This window comes from Tupaia chinensis, unplaced genomic scaffold, assembly GCF_000334495.1.
Source record: "Tupaia chinensis unplaced genomic scaffold, TupChi_1.0 Scaffold000095_1, whole genome shotgun sequence".
NCBI classification, from domain to species: domain Eukaryota; kingdom Metazoa; phylum Chordata; class Mammalia; order Scandentia; family Tupaiidae; genus Tupaia; species Tupaia belangeri.
This window is the reverse complement of record NW_006159557.1, coordinates 1,133,352-1,150,788: the sequence shown is the minus strand read 5'-3', so window position 1 is coordinate 1,150,788 and position 17,437 is coordinate 1,133,352. Positions and strand designations below refer to the sequence as shown.

The window sequence follows — 17,437 nt, the reverse complement described above, 5'->3', positions numbered from 1 at the left end:
CTGTTTTGTAATATTTTGTTTTGTTTGTTTTTGGAGGAGTACATGTGTCTCACCTTGGGAGTTTTGTACCATTTGGAACAAGCATATTAACCCTATAATGAAACAATCTTTCTCCCTTTTCCTTTGGAAGATAGAGAGAACTATAGAAGGCTTCTTTGAAGGGAGAACATTTCTTGGTTTCAGGGTTCTAATGCAGCGTGATTATCTGGCCCTTTTTTGACTTGTCCATTTTCACCACAGAATGCCCACAAGAGTTGTGTTGTTCAATTCTATTAGAGATTGACCCACCCTCTCTCTGTAAAGACAAAGAGGCTCAGAGCCAAGCAATTAATCCTGTCATAAAATCCATGCTTCAGTGACAGCTAAAACAGCCTGTGACACTTGATTGCTAGCCTGGTGCCAGCCAACATTTTTAAACTGACTCAAGGAGAACTCAGAAGGAAATACCTAATTCAGCAAAAAATGATGGTGACCATCATTAATACCGTAGCAAGGAAGCAGAGGTCTTTCCTCGTGTCAACAAAGAAAACGTTTGCATGAACATCTATTCTGCGGATGTTTTACAGGTGGATTCTAAGAACGTTGGGGACTCAGGGCAAACAGCTTGAAGTACAGAGGGAGATGCTAGGGGTTTCAGGATAGTCTTATAATATTTCATATCTGGAAATAATTGTTATATGGCTTTGCCATAAATGCTTGGAGTCGCTGTGATTGCATTGGTAGGGTGTATAGTATCAAAATGGCAGTGATAACTCAGAAAGAAAACACAGCCAGACAGTGATAAGATGTGAGATGATAAGTGTAGGTGAGTAATATCGTGTTTGTTTTTCCTACAGCAAGAGAAGCCCAGACTTCTTGAGCCTTTGGATTATGAAACAGTCGTTGAAGAACTTGAAAAGACCTATCGGAATGATCCTCTTCAAGATCTCTTGTTCTTTCCCAGTGACGACTTTTCAGTAAGTCTTCTCTTCTTCTCAAGTTATATGAATTCAGGAAATCCCAACAAGTTGGAGTGTTAACTTTCTTTGTAGAGTCAGGGAGCTCAGCCTGCTTCTTGGGGCCATCCTACATCAGTCACTGCAGTGGGAGTCGACATCTGGCAAAGGAAAGAAGGCCTCCTCAAATTGGACCACTGGAAATTCTATGAGGAGGTGCCCACTAAGGTGCAGGGTGCTGTCTGTTTCCAGCTGGTGCCCTGGTCCCTGCCAGTGCCAGGTTTCTAACTATTGCCTTACCTGAACTCATAAAGTACTTCCTCCTTCAGGCCATTTCTAACTGAAACCAGCCAATGGCAAAGTTTTGAATGTATTGATGTAAAAAATGTAATTGCTAAAAATCACTCTTCATCTTGGTTGGCCTTTCATAAGATGTTGAGGTTTGGGGGCAAAGAAAGGTAGGCAAGAACGTTTTCATAGAAGGGTTTGTGGTCTGAGTTATGTCTCCTTTAGCACAATGCACATTGCCATGTAGAATGTTCCTGAAGGTGGTAGAGAGAATAAATGTAAAAAGAAAATTGATTTTGAAGACAAATACAATGAAGTTATGTATGGTGAGCACTTACTTGTCCCACATATTCAATACTGTTCTTTTTGGTCATCTTAGATATTATTAAATTGTCAGTAAATAGCTAACTATACAAATAGAGATCTCAACAGACAGTTGGCAAACTTTTCTGTTTTTCCTTAAAAGAAGAGTAGTCACAGACACCAAACGTCAATGGTAGCTCAAGGGTAATCCTGTGGAACAGTCATTGTCCATGGACTCCTGTATTAGGAAGTTTGGATCCCTATGTCCATGTCCTGCTCAAATAACCTCAAACTTCAGTCCCTTCTCTTATCATAGGGCAGATTTGGTTTCTGGCTTCTATAGGGTTAAGTTATGTTTTTTCAAACCTTCATGGATTTGTGAAAAAGAAGGTACATGGAAATTAATAATCTTGTGTTCTACTTATGAAAAATAACAGACAAAGGGAGACATATGTGTACATAGAAAAAAGAAACTCTTCCAATCCATATTTTAAGTTTTTAAATGGCTTCCACTTCAGTGCTAGCACATTTTGAAAGAGACTTATCTCGTGCCAAAATCTCATTTCTGTGGTTGGAGCCGCTTTCTGGGGCTTGAACTGCAAGCATAAAGTTGAAATACCTTTTTTTTTTTTTTTAATTCCACATCCTTCTCTTCATTTCTCAGACTGAAGGTAAACCTGATGAACAGCCTCTTTCTGTTAACACCAAAAATCGTGAAACTTAGAGCGTCTGTTCTTCTAGTTTTGCTGTTCAGAAATATGTCAAATACTACTCCAAGGGCTCCTAGCTCAAAAAGAGAGTGGAGAAGCGTAGATGGGATGTAACATTTGCACTAGAGTTGAATTTGTGTTTTGGCATCTTTCTATGCTTGTTTCAGTTAAAGATTGTCTCTGATTGCTTTTTGATCTTCGACGATTATTAACAGTGTAAACAAAACATATGCTATGTTTTTTTCTTCCAGTATAAACAATCCAATAATTACACTGAATTATTTTATTCTATCCCTGCCTAGAACCCTTCTTTAGATCCTGACTGCCTTTAAAACCCAGTGCAGATACTTCCGCATGGTCTAGTACCTTCTCCATGGTCTGGTCCTTGCTTATTTCTCAAGGGCATAACTTTCCCTCCCTCACCCCAACTCTATCATACACTGTCACTCTCATTCCCAACTAAGTTAAAATATTCTAAACATACTATTCTATAATACACCCTAAACTATTTCCTTCCTTTAGTCATTCAACAAACATGCATTCAGTATTTTATAATACTGAATGTTCAGCTTTATTTGGGGAATGGAGACATAGGAGTGATCAGACAGAAGGTAGTTTATTTTTAACTTTAGGTGGAAGGAGTCAGGATAAACAAGTGAACGAAATAATTCACACATATAAAGATGAGTTCTACAAGGAAAATCAAGTTTTTATCACAGATAGAGAGAAACTATTGGATCGGTGGTCAAGGACAGCCCATCTGACTAGAGGACATTTGAGCTGAATTCTGAATTCCCCAGGAGGACCAACCATACTAAAAATGGAAGGGTGTGTTTCAGACTCCAGAGCATGGGTGGAAAGGCCCTGGAGAGTTTTGAGATTGGAGATTGGTGTGGCTGGTCAGAGAGAGTGGTCAGAGACAAGGTTGACCAAGGACAGATGAAGCATTTGCATCTTCTAAACGCAGGTGGCAAATGGCAAGTCACGGGGGTGTTTCACGAAGGAGGACGAATGACCTGGTGTCTGTTTTAAAAGCTTATCTGGCCTCTGTTTAGAGACCATCTACTAGGGCATAGAGAAAGCCGGGCACAGGCCAGCCGGGAGAGTGACCCCCATTAAGAGAAGCTCCAGCTATTTGATGCCACCTGGTCCTTATTATCGCAGAATGCCATATCCTACAAACAGCCAGATTTTCATTTGCATTAAGCAACTGAAAAACAAAAGGAGAGTGTTGAAAATAATTTTGACATAAAATTGCCAGTTTTTGAATAATACGCACAAAGATTGTCCTCCCTCTTCCCTGCTCTCTAGAATCTGGCTTTACAAACTATGGTCCTTAAGGGGCCAGCTGGTTTTTTGTTTACTTTCCATGAACTAAGATTGTTTTTTTATATTTTAAAGTAATTTTAAAAATATATTTTATAATGCATGGAAATTACCCAACATTTCGATTTCGGTACCCATACATAAATATTTATCCTCACCCTGACATTCATTTGCCCCGTTAGTTATTTATCCTCACCCTGACATTCATTTGCCCCCTGTTAGTGGCTACTCTCGTGGTAAGTAGGCAGAGTTGCAACAGACACATACAGCCTGAAGAAATTTATCCTCTGGGACCAGCAGATGGCGTAATGGCTATGTCGCTGGATTCCTATGTAGTAGATTGTGGTTCAAGTTCTGGACCCGGTGGCTTAAACTCACGCCAGGGGCACGTGTGTGCATGCCCAGGATCCCCAGAAGAGAATGGAGGAAAAGGGTTTGCAGCATGGCCATCCTCCCAGGGGAGTGATTTCTCACTTTCTGTATCTCTGTCTCTGTCTTTCTGGTGAGTGCACATGCCCTATAGCAAAATCCTCTCAGAAAACAAACAAACAAACAAACAAAAAACAAACAAACAAACAAAAAAAAAAAAAACAAGAGAGAAAGAAATTTACCCTGTGACCTTTTACAGAAAAACTCGGCCAATCCCTGCTATAGAAAACAACTGCCTTTGGTTTTGGTCTGTTCTCTCATCCTCTTTGCAAAGGAAAGACATTTCTTTATTGTCTCTCTGATGGCACATGCTAACAGAATGACCACATAATCCCAAGGCATTGCAGGATGGAAATGGAGAGTACCTCCAAATACCCCACTCTCCCCCAAATGTCTATAAACCCTTTTCTGCCCTGCAGATTGGAGAACTCAGCTCACTTCTATGTTTGTGCATTACCAAGCACCCACACTTAGAGAAGACATGATTCATTATTTGGGTTGTTTGATCAGTATGTTTAATCACCCCAGAGGTGTTGAATACAGAACAGCATTTCCTAAATGGGGGAGACTGGCAAGAAAAGCAAAAGTCCCATGTTTCAGGAACTTATGCCTTAATATAGGTGAAAAATCTAGCTGATTAAGAATTCTTATGGTAAGAAATACCAAGATAACAGGACTTACATCTGGTACTTGGCATACCCAAAAGGATTCTTTTTTACTAAGGCGTATTCTTTCATCACAAACGTGGATACTAGAAGTCTGTTCAGTCTGGTGGCACAAGCTTCCATCAGCCTTTTTTTGCCTGAACCCCCAGAAATAACTTTCTAGCTCAGATTCTGGTTTTCTTTCATGTTCTTCTTTGACTCATCCATTAACAATACTCAGAAGAAGCTTTTAGAAACACATTAGATAATCCCATGCCTGTGGTTAAAACTTTTTAGGGGTTTTCCATTGTCAAATCCAGCTCCTCCCCATGGTCCCAGCCATCTGGCCCCTGATGAACTCTGAACCCTCCTCTCCTAGTCTGGCTTCCTTTGGTCACTGCACAGAAAACCCAGCATTCTTCGTGTTCCTTAAACTTGCCACGCTCATCCACTCTGTAGGGCTTTTATGTTCTCTGCACAGCTCATTCCTGTGTTACATTTGCAACTCAGTTCAAATGACACCTCTTCAAAGAAGCTTTACTGACATCCAACCTCCATTGCCCTACTCTCACCCTGGCTCACTCCATCGTCTCAACCCACTTGCTTTTCTTTACAATAGTTATTACTACAGTTGACCCTTGAAACAAGACTAGTTTGAACTGCCAGGGTCTGCTTTTACATGGATTTTTTAACAAATATTTGTATTCTCTTTTTTTATGATTTTCTTAAGACCATTTTATCTACCTTATATTATTGTAAGAATACAGTGTACAATACATATAACATACAAAATGCATGTCAATCGACTATTTATGTTATCAGTAAAACTTTAGGTAAGTGGTTGGCTATTAGTAGTTAAATTTAGGGGAGTCAAAATTTGTACATGAAGGGGAAGGCAGATAGTGTAGTGGTTATATCACTGGACTCCCACATGTCCAACTACAGTTCAAGTCATTCAAAACCAGGCTGGGTGCATGTGCATGTGTGCCCAAGATTCCAGAAGGACAATGGAGAAGGGATTTCAATGTGGCCACCCCCCCCAGTGTAGTGATTTCTCACTTTCCCTCTCACTGTCTCTCTCTCTCTTTTTCTCTCTCTCTTTCTCCCCAGCAAGTGCATACACCCTAAGGCAAAAACCTCTTGAAAAAAATTAGGAAGTTGTACATGAATTTTTTACTGCATGGGAGGGCAGCTCTCCTAACACCCATGTTGTTCAAAGGTCAACTGTGTTTGGAAAAATGTTGGTTTGCTTTTTTATTCCTCTGTCATTTGTTTCTTGTCATCACATGTAGCCTCCAGAGAGAAGGATATCTTCTTTCTTAATTGTTGTGAGAGTCCCAACATCTAGAGCAGCACTTGATCAAAAGATAATGGGGTCACCAAAGAGAAAGGAAAAGCAACCTACAATAGGGCATGGTCATGATGCAACCCCTTCTCCATTCTTCATCCAGTTGGGATTTGAGGCACACAAACACATGCACTTAGCATGTTTTTTTAAGCTGCCAGATTTGAGATTTGAACCATGTAGTTGGCTATGTGGAATCTGGCTTCCTCAACCACCAGGCTACAAGGTTGGCCCATGTAGGTTATTATTTTTAAATATAACTTTGATACTTTTAGTATCTTAAGGGACCCAAAGGCAATGAAACTCTCTAAGATAAAGAGATGAAAAAGTGGCTTTGCTTGCTGATGATGAAAATGATCAGTTAAACACTTTCCTCTTTGACATAACTCAGCTGATCACATTAGAAGATAGTACTAAGAACACGATCCCCTCTTCCAGAGGTTCATTTCATCTAGTACAGTATTTGGCACAAAGCTGATAACAACAAAGGTTAGCTTCCTCCCTCTAACATTTTAATGGACTTGTTCACTTACTTCATGTTACTAAGCAAGAGAGAAATCAGTCCATATCTATATTTCAAATATCCAACATGATGAATAGTTCATGGTTATTTAATATAGATTGTTGAACATTTAATTAAAATACAAGGTGACTTCAAGTACACAGAAAAAAGAAGGACTTAAAGGACAAGTTAATTTTGGTGCAAAAAAAAGTCAATATCCATGGATAGTTTTTTTCATAATATGATCTTTGAACTTCTCGTAGACCTCTCATCAGCTTCTTTCAGATTAACTGACTTAAATAAAGCATTTTCTTCAGCTTGGCACAACAGGTAGTGACTGTTCTTCCCAGTGCATGGATTCTGGGACATGGCAGTATGGATTTCTGTGCTACTTGCATCATAATTATTTACTGTGAAGAGTAGCATAGACATATTTCTTAACCTAGTTCATTCCAAAACACATGCTATTTCAGTAATTGTATTTGTTACTCTTGTTCTTTATTAAGGCTAGTGGTAATTTTTTAAAAAAATCAAAACTAAGAGAAAGAACTTAGTCACTAAAATGTGACTCAATAAGGTAAGCAAGAAGAGTAAGGAAAGAAAGCAGCACTGAAGAGCAGTTTCAAGGACACACTGACTCATAGTGTCAAATGATTCAGTCTAAGTAGAAGCTGATATGAAATAGCAAAACAAAAGGTGATAATGCCAAGAGTGAATTTCTTGCTGAGCAAAACATGCAAAAAGCCTGAGATAGAACATTTCTCCATTTCTGGAAGGTACAAAACCTTAAATAAGAAAGGTTAGAGGTCCAAAAGCTGGAAATACTGCATACTGGATAAGAAGCTCATTCTGTCACCTACATTTCAATATTTCCCAAATGAGTAAAGCTCAGTAGCTACCTTCATGGACCACCTTTGGTGCTCTAAGTCATATGTATCAAGGCTACTAATATCAAGAGGACCAGTTCTTACACTTGAACACTTGGATTCTCAGCAGTGGGCAGCACCATTTTCAAAGGTCTATGTCACATTACAGAAAGAAATAGCCTGTCAAGGTTACAGTATCTTCTCAAATTCCATATTTATATTAGAATTTAGAATCAGTGCCCCAAGGCTGTCCAGTGCATCCTGAAATGCACATTGCCTTACTATTAAGACTGAGTAATGGGAACCACAGATGGTGTAATGTGACTGAACTCTCACATAGTCGACTGCAGTTCGTGTCCTGGACCCAGTGGCTTAAAACTCATGCCGGGAACATGTGCATGCATGCCCTAAATCCCGAGAAGAAAATGGAAGAGAGGGATTGCAGCATGGCCATCTACTCAGGGGGATGATTTCTCACTGTCTGTCTCTCTCTGTCTCTCTGGCCAGTGCATGCACCTTGTAACAAAAATCTCTTACAAAAAGAAAAAGAAAAAAAAGACTGCATGAATGGCAATTTGATAATGTACTAGCGGCTTATTACTTCTAGCTATAAAAACCAACTGGTATTTTAGGGACTTCCAGATTCAGCCACACTGGTCACTCTAAGAGAGGAAGCAGAAAGATATGTTTTATATTGCAAAGCAGAAAGGTCATGACTTTTCTTTCTTCTTCCTTCTTTCTTTTCTTTTTTCCAAAACACAGCTTAACGTTTTATAGGAATTGCAACCCTTTTTTTAACTTATTTTTTTAATTCTTGTTCTTTTATACATTCAATCACATAATTTAGCTTACAAAGTGAATATTCCAACATGTGTACATTTCTCCCTAGTCCAGTTGATAATTCTATAAAATTATCTTCAACAGATAATACCACATTTCTTTGTCCCATTAATGCTTTGCCTCTCTATTTTTCTTCTAAATGTCCTTCCTCAGACTCTTTCACAAACACTATATCTGATCATCACAACCATTTACTGTGTTTCTATATCCTCTAGTCAAACGGTTTCAGTCATAGGGTGCAGACACTTGATATACATTAAGTGGGGACATACAATGACTCTCCTTCATAGCCTGGCTTGCTTCACTCAGCAGTAAATCTTCCATATGCATTCACTTTCTGTTAAAAGCCAGGGTCTTGTTGTCTTTTTAGCAACCTCTTTTTAATCAATGGTTCTCAGCATGAAAAGCACACTTTAAATGGCTAATAGTGTTCATGCAAGAACACTGTAATTGTAGTTTGAAATCCAAGTAATAGGATTTGTTTAATTCAATTATTTCTAAGTTATAATATTTCTCTCATTTACAAGCTAATGAAGCTATGATTTGGAAAAGCTCTTTTTTTTTTTTTTTGAGAGATTTTCACTGTAGGGCGCGTGCTCTCGCCAGACAGACAGAGAGAGACATAGAGACAGAAAGCGAGAAATCACCCCCCAGGGGGAATGGTCACGCCGCAATCCCTTCTCCTCCATTCTCCTCTCGGGATCTTGGGCACACACGCACACGCGCCCGGCGTGAGTTTTAAGCCACCAGGTCCGGGACACGAACCGCGGTCGACTACGTGAGAGTCCAGCGACATAGCCATTACGCTAACTGCTGGTTCCCTGGAAAAGCTCTTTTTCAAGGATGTAGAGCAACCATAAGGACAGAAATCAAACATAAAACTTTGACTTTTGCTATGAGTTTCTGTCTAAATAGCATGCTTGTTGGCCAGATACTGGTCAAAAAACTAAGATGCAAAACTCATAAGAAAGAGTCATTCTCTGGATCCCACACTGAGTGATGCCATTAGAGAATTACTGTTGTAGTCATGCAATTCAAACTGCTTGACTTCATGTCAGCAATAATATGTGGAGATTCTACTCTGCACTTGATTGTATTAAGAATGTTTCTTGGGACCAGCAGTTAGCGTAATGACTATGTCGCTGGACTCCCACGTAGTCGACCGCGGTTCACGTCCCGGACCCGGTGGCTTAAAACTCACGCCAGGCACGTGCGCGTATATACCCAAGATCCCGGGAGGAGAATGGAGAAGGGATTCCAACCTGACCACCCACCCTGGGGGATGATTTCTCACTTTCTGTCTATCTCTCTCTTTCTGGCAAGTGCACGTGCCCTATGGAAAAAAACTCTAAAAAAAAAAAAAAAAGAATGTTTCTTCACACGAAGACTATACACAAGTGTTCATAGAATCATTATTCATAATAGCTTAAAAATGGAAACAATTCAAATATCCATCCATTGATGAATGGATAAGCTAGACGTGTTATATCTGTATAGTGGAATTTTACCATTCAGGTGTAAAAAATTAAAATGAAATGTTGATACATGTTACAACCTGGATGAATTTTGAATATACCATGCTAAGTGAAAGATGCCTGTAAAAAAAGACCACATACGGTCAGATTTAATTTATTTGAAATATTCCGAATAAACAAATTCATAGATACAGAAAGATTAATCATAGCCAGGGACTTGGGGAAAGGGAAAATGGAGAGAACTAAAGAATGGATGTGAGATTTCTTTTGAGCGTGATGAAGACGTTGTAAAATTAAATAGTGATAATGGTTACATAACGCACTGAATATAACCCAAACCACTGCACTCTGTTTTTAAAATAGTGAAGTTGACGGCATATTGATTATATCTCAGTAACACAGGTTTGTTTAATTATTTTAAACTTGTAGAAGTAGTGTAAGTGGTCCAAGGACCACTGGAGACTTCTTAAACAATGAGTCTTTGCCAAGGACAGAGCCTTGGTGTGATTAAGAGTCTGTATATTATCAGAGCACTTTATTTCTATTAATATCTAGTTTTCCATATGTATAATGCTTTTTCCACACAAAGAGAAGGTGAGGCACGTTTTTGGAGCCTGGAAAATAAGTTGCACACAAAAAAGTGAAAGGCTAGTTTGCTAGTCTAAGAGTTAAAACACCTTGCACTTTGTGCGTTTTTATACTAAAGCCTATGATGGCCACGTCCCCTTGTGTGACGTGGCTGAATGATGACTAACTACCTGGTTGTGGACAGCCATTCACTATTTGCCCATTTTTCATATAGTTTACCTTCAGCAAGACAAGCAAGGCCCTTCTTCAAAGTGATAGCCTCATGTATGTAAAAATAAATAAAATCACAACAATAATACTCTTCTGAATTTGGTAAAAATATTTTTCAAGCGACTAATGAGAGTGCCTTTCATCATAGAATAAAAAGCAGTACCAGTATCTGAGAAATGTAGGTGACGCACTCTCTTAAGTGCTTAGGTTGGAACTGATCTTAAAGTGTTAGGTAAGTTTGTACTGTGAGTCTGCTGACTTCCTAAGCTTGGCCCCAAAGATGTACTTTAAACTCCACCATTTTGCCGTTTTTGAAACAGCTGAAACCTACAATACTGTCAAAGGATGATTTTCTCAGCCCCAGGATAGGAAAAGCACCCTTTTTAAAGACTGACAGTGGATCCTGGCCGATTGAGAAACAGCCTTGATGCACTTAGAATGAAGTCTTCTGTAATGCGTTTAGCCAGCAGAACCGTGACTGTGACCAAATCACAAAGATTACTGCAGAGTAGGAGGAACCAGAAAGTCACAGAACTGCTGCTGAAGATGTTGAATATCATGGACCTGAAATTACAAACACAGTCCTGTGTGGATCAATTCATGAAGCTTTTTTATTTCAAATGCCTGATTTCTGGACAACAGACTCCTTATAAAGTTCTACCACCAAAAGAGAAGTTCGGCCGAGTTCCAGTGCAGTCTCAGATTTGTTTCATGCTATTGAGCTACCCTAATTGTCAACCAGAGAGCTCTGTGAAAGAGAACAGGAAGTCTGTTGTGGGTGAGGCAATTTGTAGCGGTCTGAAAGCACCTAATTCTCAGAAAAGCAGTTCACTGTATCCATATTGATACTATTAATAAATATGAGTCTTAAAAGTTTTCTTGTTTGATCAATTTATTTTTGATAGACTATTTTGATTCAATCATTTTATTTTTGCTTCATGAAAAATGAAGAGATCTAAAATTAATAAAAGTGTCAATTTTTTGAAGTTGAAACTGGAGCCAGCGGGTGGTGTAGTGGTTAAGGCACTGGACTCCACATGGTTGACTATGGTTCAAGTCCCAGACCCGGCAGCTTGAAACTCATGGCAGGCCATGTGTACATGAATACCTGAAGTCCTGAGAGGAGAACAGAGGAAAGAACACTTGTAGCTTATGGAAAAAATCTCTAAAAAGGTAGTAATAAAATAATAAAAGAAATAAATTAAAATTATGGAGGCCTTCTAGTTTTTCAGAATAATGCTCCAGTATTGTAACAAAATATAAATAGGATTAGCAGCATGTTAAAAGCATGCACTGTACATGTGCTTTTCTTATACCTTGTGTACTCTATGCAGAGTATTAGATGTGTGTGAAAACTACACAGTATAAAATGTTTAATATTTATCACATGGTTCTATTAACATGATTCAGCCCCAGTAGTCTGTTTTACTAAAAGTCAACTTTATTTCAAAACTAGCAACCCTCAGGAATCACTCACAGGTATTATACAGGTTATTAGGCAGTGCTTAAAGCCATTTCCCACCTGAATGAATTCCCTTTCTTATATACTGCATATATTTCAGGGTCTGTTTGCTGAATGACATCACTAATCAAGTAGCCATATAATTATTATTATTAGAAACCTGAGCCCACATTCCTAAAACTTATCATTAAAGAAATAAGCCTTCTTAAACCAGCTAGGTATTCACTCTATCTTATTACGCCACATAGCAGTGATCTTAGTGAAACCAAAATTTACGGTATAACTATAAGCTATATTTTGAGCCATGCTACTCTATTTTCTACAAGACTAAGAGTATTTTAGAACAGCTCTTATTTTAAACAAAAAAAAAGGTGAGAAAACAATGAATTCTAAGGGGACAAAGAGAAAGGACAATCTCTTGCATCATTTTTGTATAAAAATTTTATTATAAAGTCTTGTCTGTTATATAAAATATTTTTGGAATTAGAGGAAAGAAAATCCTAATGTGGCCAGTAGATTAGAATGTTTAATAGTCTCCAGAAACCAGGCAAGTAAATCTGTGAAATATCTGTCCAAACAAGATCCAGAGTCATTCCCAGGTCATTGAAATTCGGCAATAATCCCCAAAACTCAATTTAAACATGGTTCTTAATCTTCTACTCTGAAGTTTCAGTAGAGTTTATTTACAGTTTCTCTTTTAATACAGTGATGACATAAAAGAAACAGCTTGAAAGAGGAAATGCAAAGGGAATTAAAATTGTAAAATGTTAGTAATATTTAAGGTGGCTCCATCAGACTTTACATGGAAGTGACAATTTTGTGTTCCCTCTCATCTCTGTAGTTGCTCTCTGTATCTGTATTTGGTTTGCATTTGTAACCACCCCCCTTTTAAACCGTTCATAGAGCTGTAGTCAAATCTTGGGGCAAATACAGGGGCCCTGGAAGCTCAACCTCTAACTGTGTTTTAAGAAGAGAAGTAATTTTACCGCACAATGGATCTGTAACATTGTTTTCTCATTATTTTTCATGCTCCAATCTTGTTAGATTCACATGACACTTTTCTTTCACAGTGTGCAAACCCTATGCCTCCCAATATGTATGCACATACATACACGTGCACATAGGCACATTAACCCATTCATACACATGCTCAAATGCAACTAACTTTTATACATAATCACACTCACACATCCCACACACATTCACACACTGCACCAAATCACACATGCTCACACAAACACATACCACCCACTCATATATGCTCCCATTCACCCACACATTTTCACACCGAATGCATATATACAGAAACACTCAATGCATTTAACAAAAAAAAAAAATTTAAGCACCCAACTGGACATCAAGATTTTAACACTCAACAAAATAGACAAAATTTTTGCCCTCACTGAGTTTGTATCAGGAGTAAAGTAAAGGAGGATTTGAAAGAAATATGAGACTGGGATTATCGGTAAAGGAGAGATAAGAATCATACTGCCCTTGGTGCCAAAGCTGGTAGTGGCTATTGACTAAGAAAGCTGCATCCAGCATTCCACTCCTGGGTATCTACCCAAAGGATAGGAAAACAGTCAAAAAAATAACTTGCACACCTATGTTTATTGCAGCATTATTCATAATTGTAAAAACATGGAACCAACCCAAATGCCCATGAATAGATGAATTCATTGAAAAAGTGTAGAATGTATATACTATGGAATACTACTCAGTCATAAAAAAATAACACTCACATTTGACAGAAAGTGAAAAAATATGAGTTTCCTGCTAAGTGAAGCAAGCCAGACTACAAGAGAGGCACTGGATGCCTCCATTCAATACATACTGAATGTCAGCACTCTATGGCAGAAACTGAAAGACTGGAAGGTATAAAAACATGGAGAGCAATGGTGATACTGTAGACTGTGCAGGAAGAGGAGGGGAAATTGGAGATGCTGAGAGGGAGGAAATCAAGAAGAGATAAGCAAAACATTTAAGGGACCTAAGGTGGAAAGAAACCTGTTGATTATAATGTGTATGGTGATGGCTTTGACTGAACCAATATACAGTATATTCATGAAGGGAAAATTAATTTGGTATGCTGTAATGATACACAGTATTGAATGTAAAAATATTTGAAAAAAGAAATTGAAATTTTTAAAAAGTTCACAGAAAATGTGTATTATGAAAAAATTATACATGGATTTCAAAATATTTTGAACCAAAATAAGCTCATACTTTAAATTTTTAAAAGTCTATAGCTTTATCCTTTTGAATATATTTTGTTTGTTTATGGGAGGTAGAAAGTGATATTTATTTGAAAAATTAGGTAGTTTATGATAAACCAAAGAAATATCAATATTTTTAAGGTGGAGGACTTACTTTTTTGTCATTTTTCCTCTCAGACAGCCACAGTTTCTTGGGATATCCAAACTTTGTACTCAACAGTACCAGAAGATGCAGAGCACAAAGCAGAAAGCTTGCTGGTGAAAGAGGTAAATATGATGCTCAGTCTTTTACTGTAGAAAACTTTTGCTTTCTTCAGGGAGGTCTCAAGGCCATTATTGTTATCTTCCTCTCCTTTCCTATTCAGAATTTCAAATGCTATGATTAGTTAATGTCATTCAACTTTCATAATCCATGTGTGGCTTCCCATCTTTCTATTAATCTCTTTTTTTTATTATTTGGAGACTTGTTCAGCTTTTAGATGTTCTTTTAACATTTATTAATTAAGAAATATTCTAGTTTTTCAAAACATTTACTTTTCACATTTAATTGTTGTACATCCTCATAGCACACAGTATAGTTTTGTCATTAAAACTCTAGATTAAGGGGCCGGCAGGTGGCGTGGTGGTTAAGGGTGCTGGACTCCCACATGGCTGACCATGGTTCAAGTCCTGGACCTGGTGTCTTCCTTTCTCACTTTCTCTCTTTCTTTCTCTCTCTCACTCTGTCCCTCTCTGGTTAAATAAATAAGTAAAAATAAATAAAGCTAAATAAAATTTTAAAAAATAACTCTAGATTAAAAAAATCTAACAGTAAAATCTCTAACTATAAAACTACTGGTGGAAAACACAGGTGAAACACTAAGAGACATTGGAGGGCAAAGATTTCTTAAATAAGACGCCTAAAGTGCGGGCAACACTACAAAGAAATAGACAAATGGGATTACATGAAGCTAAAAAGCTTCTACACAGCAAAAGAAACAATAATTACAGTGATGAGACAACTCTCAGAATGGGTGAAAATATTTGCCAGCTATACTTTATAGAAGACACTGATATACAGAATATATGGGGTATTCAAGTATTTTTAGTAGACAGATTTAATTTCATTTTACCTATTTGGACTGAGTTATAGGAAAAGCCATGCTACATGAAAATTTTGGATAGCACAATTTCTATTGTAAGAGGTATATATTTTACATATTAACCATAGAAGTAGTTAATGATTTACCCTCAGGGAAAGCTCTAAGGGACTATTAAGAATCTGCTGATATAGCATATACTTGTACTCAATTGGTGTATGAGAGGCCTGCAACATGACTGCTCCTTCTAGATTCCAGCCTGCTTTGAGGCAGGGATTTGACTAGTACATAGCAGGTACATGTGAGATGTTTAGTAAATGAATAACTGAAGCCAATTATTTCTTTACAGAAAATGAAGCAGTAAAATTTAGCCCAGCACAAATAAAACTCAAAGTAAGAGAATCTAAATTTAAATCTTTAATATGGAAAAAATGGTATAAAAAGTGGTCCTAATTAGGACCCAAGTAAGGCTGCGTTTGGTGGCAAGAGCTCCTCTCAGCTTTTAAACATATTTGTATTAAAGTATTATAATAGATAGATTTAGTAATGCATATATTAATACTTATCTAATTAATTATACATAGTTTATTTTGCACTCTTCAGTCAGATCATCACTTACAGGTGTTTACCTGTTTACATTTTTTCAATTCTTTTATTTTATATTTATTTCCCTAAGTTTACATTGGATTGCAATACCTTCTAAGGAAATAGAAAAAAGAAAACAGTGCAGACTCAGATAATATCAGGGTATCTGAGAATACTGTTTTCACATTTAATGATAAAATAATGTGTGATGGTGATGTAAGTACCATATATTTTGCTTACAATTGCCTTAAAGGGAGTTTTAGTATCTAGTAGGGCACCACTATTCTTTAAAAGAAAAATGTTGGCAAATAGTTTCTTATACTAGAAAATCAGAATAATGGAGATGAGCTCTACAACAGTCCTACAGTAAATAAGTGCTTACTTAGGTAGGATTTGAAAGCTTTATGGCTCTGCATTTTTAACTAGGTAATTAGTCAAGTCTTCTTGCATGTTCTTCACTAAAATATTGCACTTTCTTTATAAAGATCTTTAACTTGGTTGTTAAATTTATTTCTGAGTATCTTTCAGTTTTGTTGTAAATGTGAGTGGAATTTTAAAGTCCATTTTCTCTGTGTCCACTGCTGATATTTTATAAAAGTTTTTGATTTTCAAATATGAACACCACCTTTCTAAACCCTCTTAACCTCATAGTTCTTGTTTATTTTTAGGTATGTATTCATGTCATCTACAAACAAAATTTTCTTCTCTAATAAGGCTATTGTTTCTTTAATTTCTGTCTTATTCCATTATCTAATATCCTTAAAACAATGTTGAATAATAATACTAGCATTTGAAATCCTGCCTTATTATTGATTTTCCGAGAAGGCTTTTAGTAGCATTGATGTTTATGAAATATGGCATTTTGCGTCAGTTTCTGGCATCTTTTTATCATGTTTTAAGTATCTTTATAGTCTCTTTAGAGTGTAGAGACCGGCCACTTTCTGTTACAGCGTGCGTAGTCAGTGTACTGAGATAATGGCTTTTCTCCTTTCAGTTAGCACTGTACTAGAACTGATGGGTTGTTCTGTGGATCTATAACTGCATTTCTGTTATAACCTTTCTTGTTCAAGATGTATTATTGCCTTAAAAGGTATGACATTGGCATTGTTACTGTTTATATCTACTTCTGCACCTAGATTCATGAGTGAAATTTGGATAGTGTTTCCTTTTTTCCTTTGGTATTAGAGGAATGTTAAGCTTAAAAGAATAAACTGTGGGGTCAGCAGGTGGCATAGTGGTTAAAGTGCTGGACTCCCACATGGTTAACCATGGTTCAAGTCCTGGACCCAGTGACTTGAAACTCATGTCAGGCACATGTACATATGTGCCCAGAATCCTGAGAGGATATTCACCTCTAGTGGGTGATTTCTTGCTTTATGTCTTTCTGTCTCTGTCAGTGTGGTGAGTGCATGTGCCCTAAAGCCAAAAGAAAAGAAAATGAAAATAAACTGAAGGTTGGCCCCATGGTACAGTGGTTAAGTATTGCAAAGAGGAAGCCAGATCTCACATGGATGATGAGGGTTTGAGTTCCAGCCCTGATGGCTTTAAAGACACAGCAGATGCTTCTATTCATGCACAGGATCCTGATGAAATATATATTTTTATGTGTATAATATTATATATATATATATGTA

The 17,437-nt window shown here is 37.4% G+C and overlaps 1 protein-coding gene across 5 annotated transcripts in view; it reads left to right on the top strand.

The window, feature by feature from the left end:
* DOCK10 (dedicator of cytokinesis 10) overlaps window positions 1–17,437 on the top strand; it is a 262,391-nt gene that overhangs the window by 64,943 nt on the left and 180,011 nt on the right. For all 5 annotated transcript variants that reach the window (XM_027769882.1, XM_006143303.3, XM_027769880.1 and 2 more), the window contains exons 2-3: window positions 837–956; window positions 14,317–14,406. In XM_027769882.1, coding sequence (XP_027625683.1) covers window positions 837–956; window positions 14,317–14,406 — 210 coding nt within the window. The remainder of the gene's footprint in view (window positions 1–836; window positions 957–14,316; window positions 14,407–17,437) is intronic.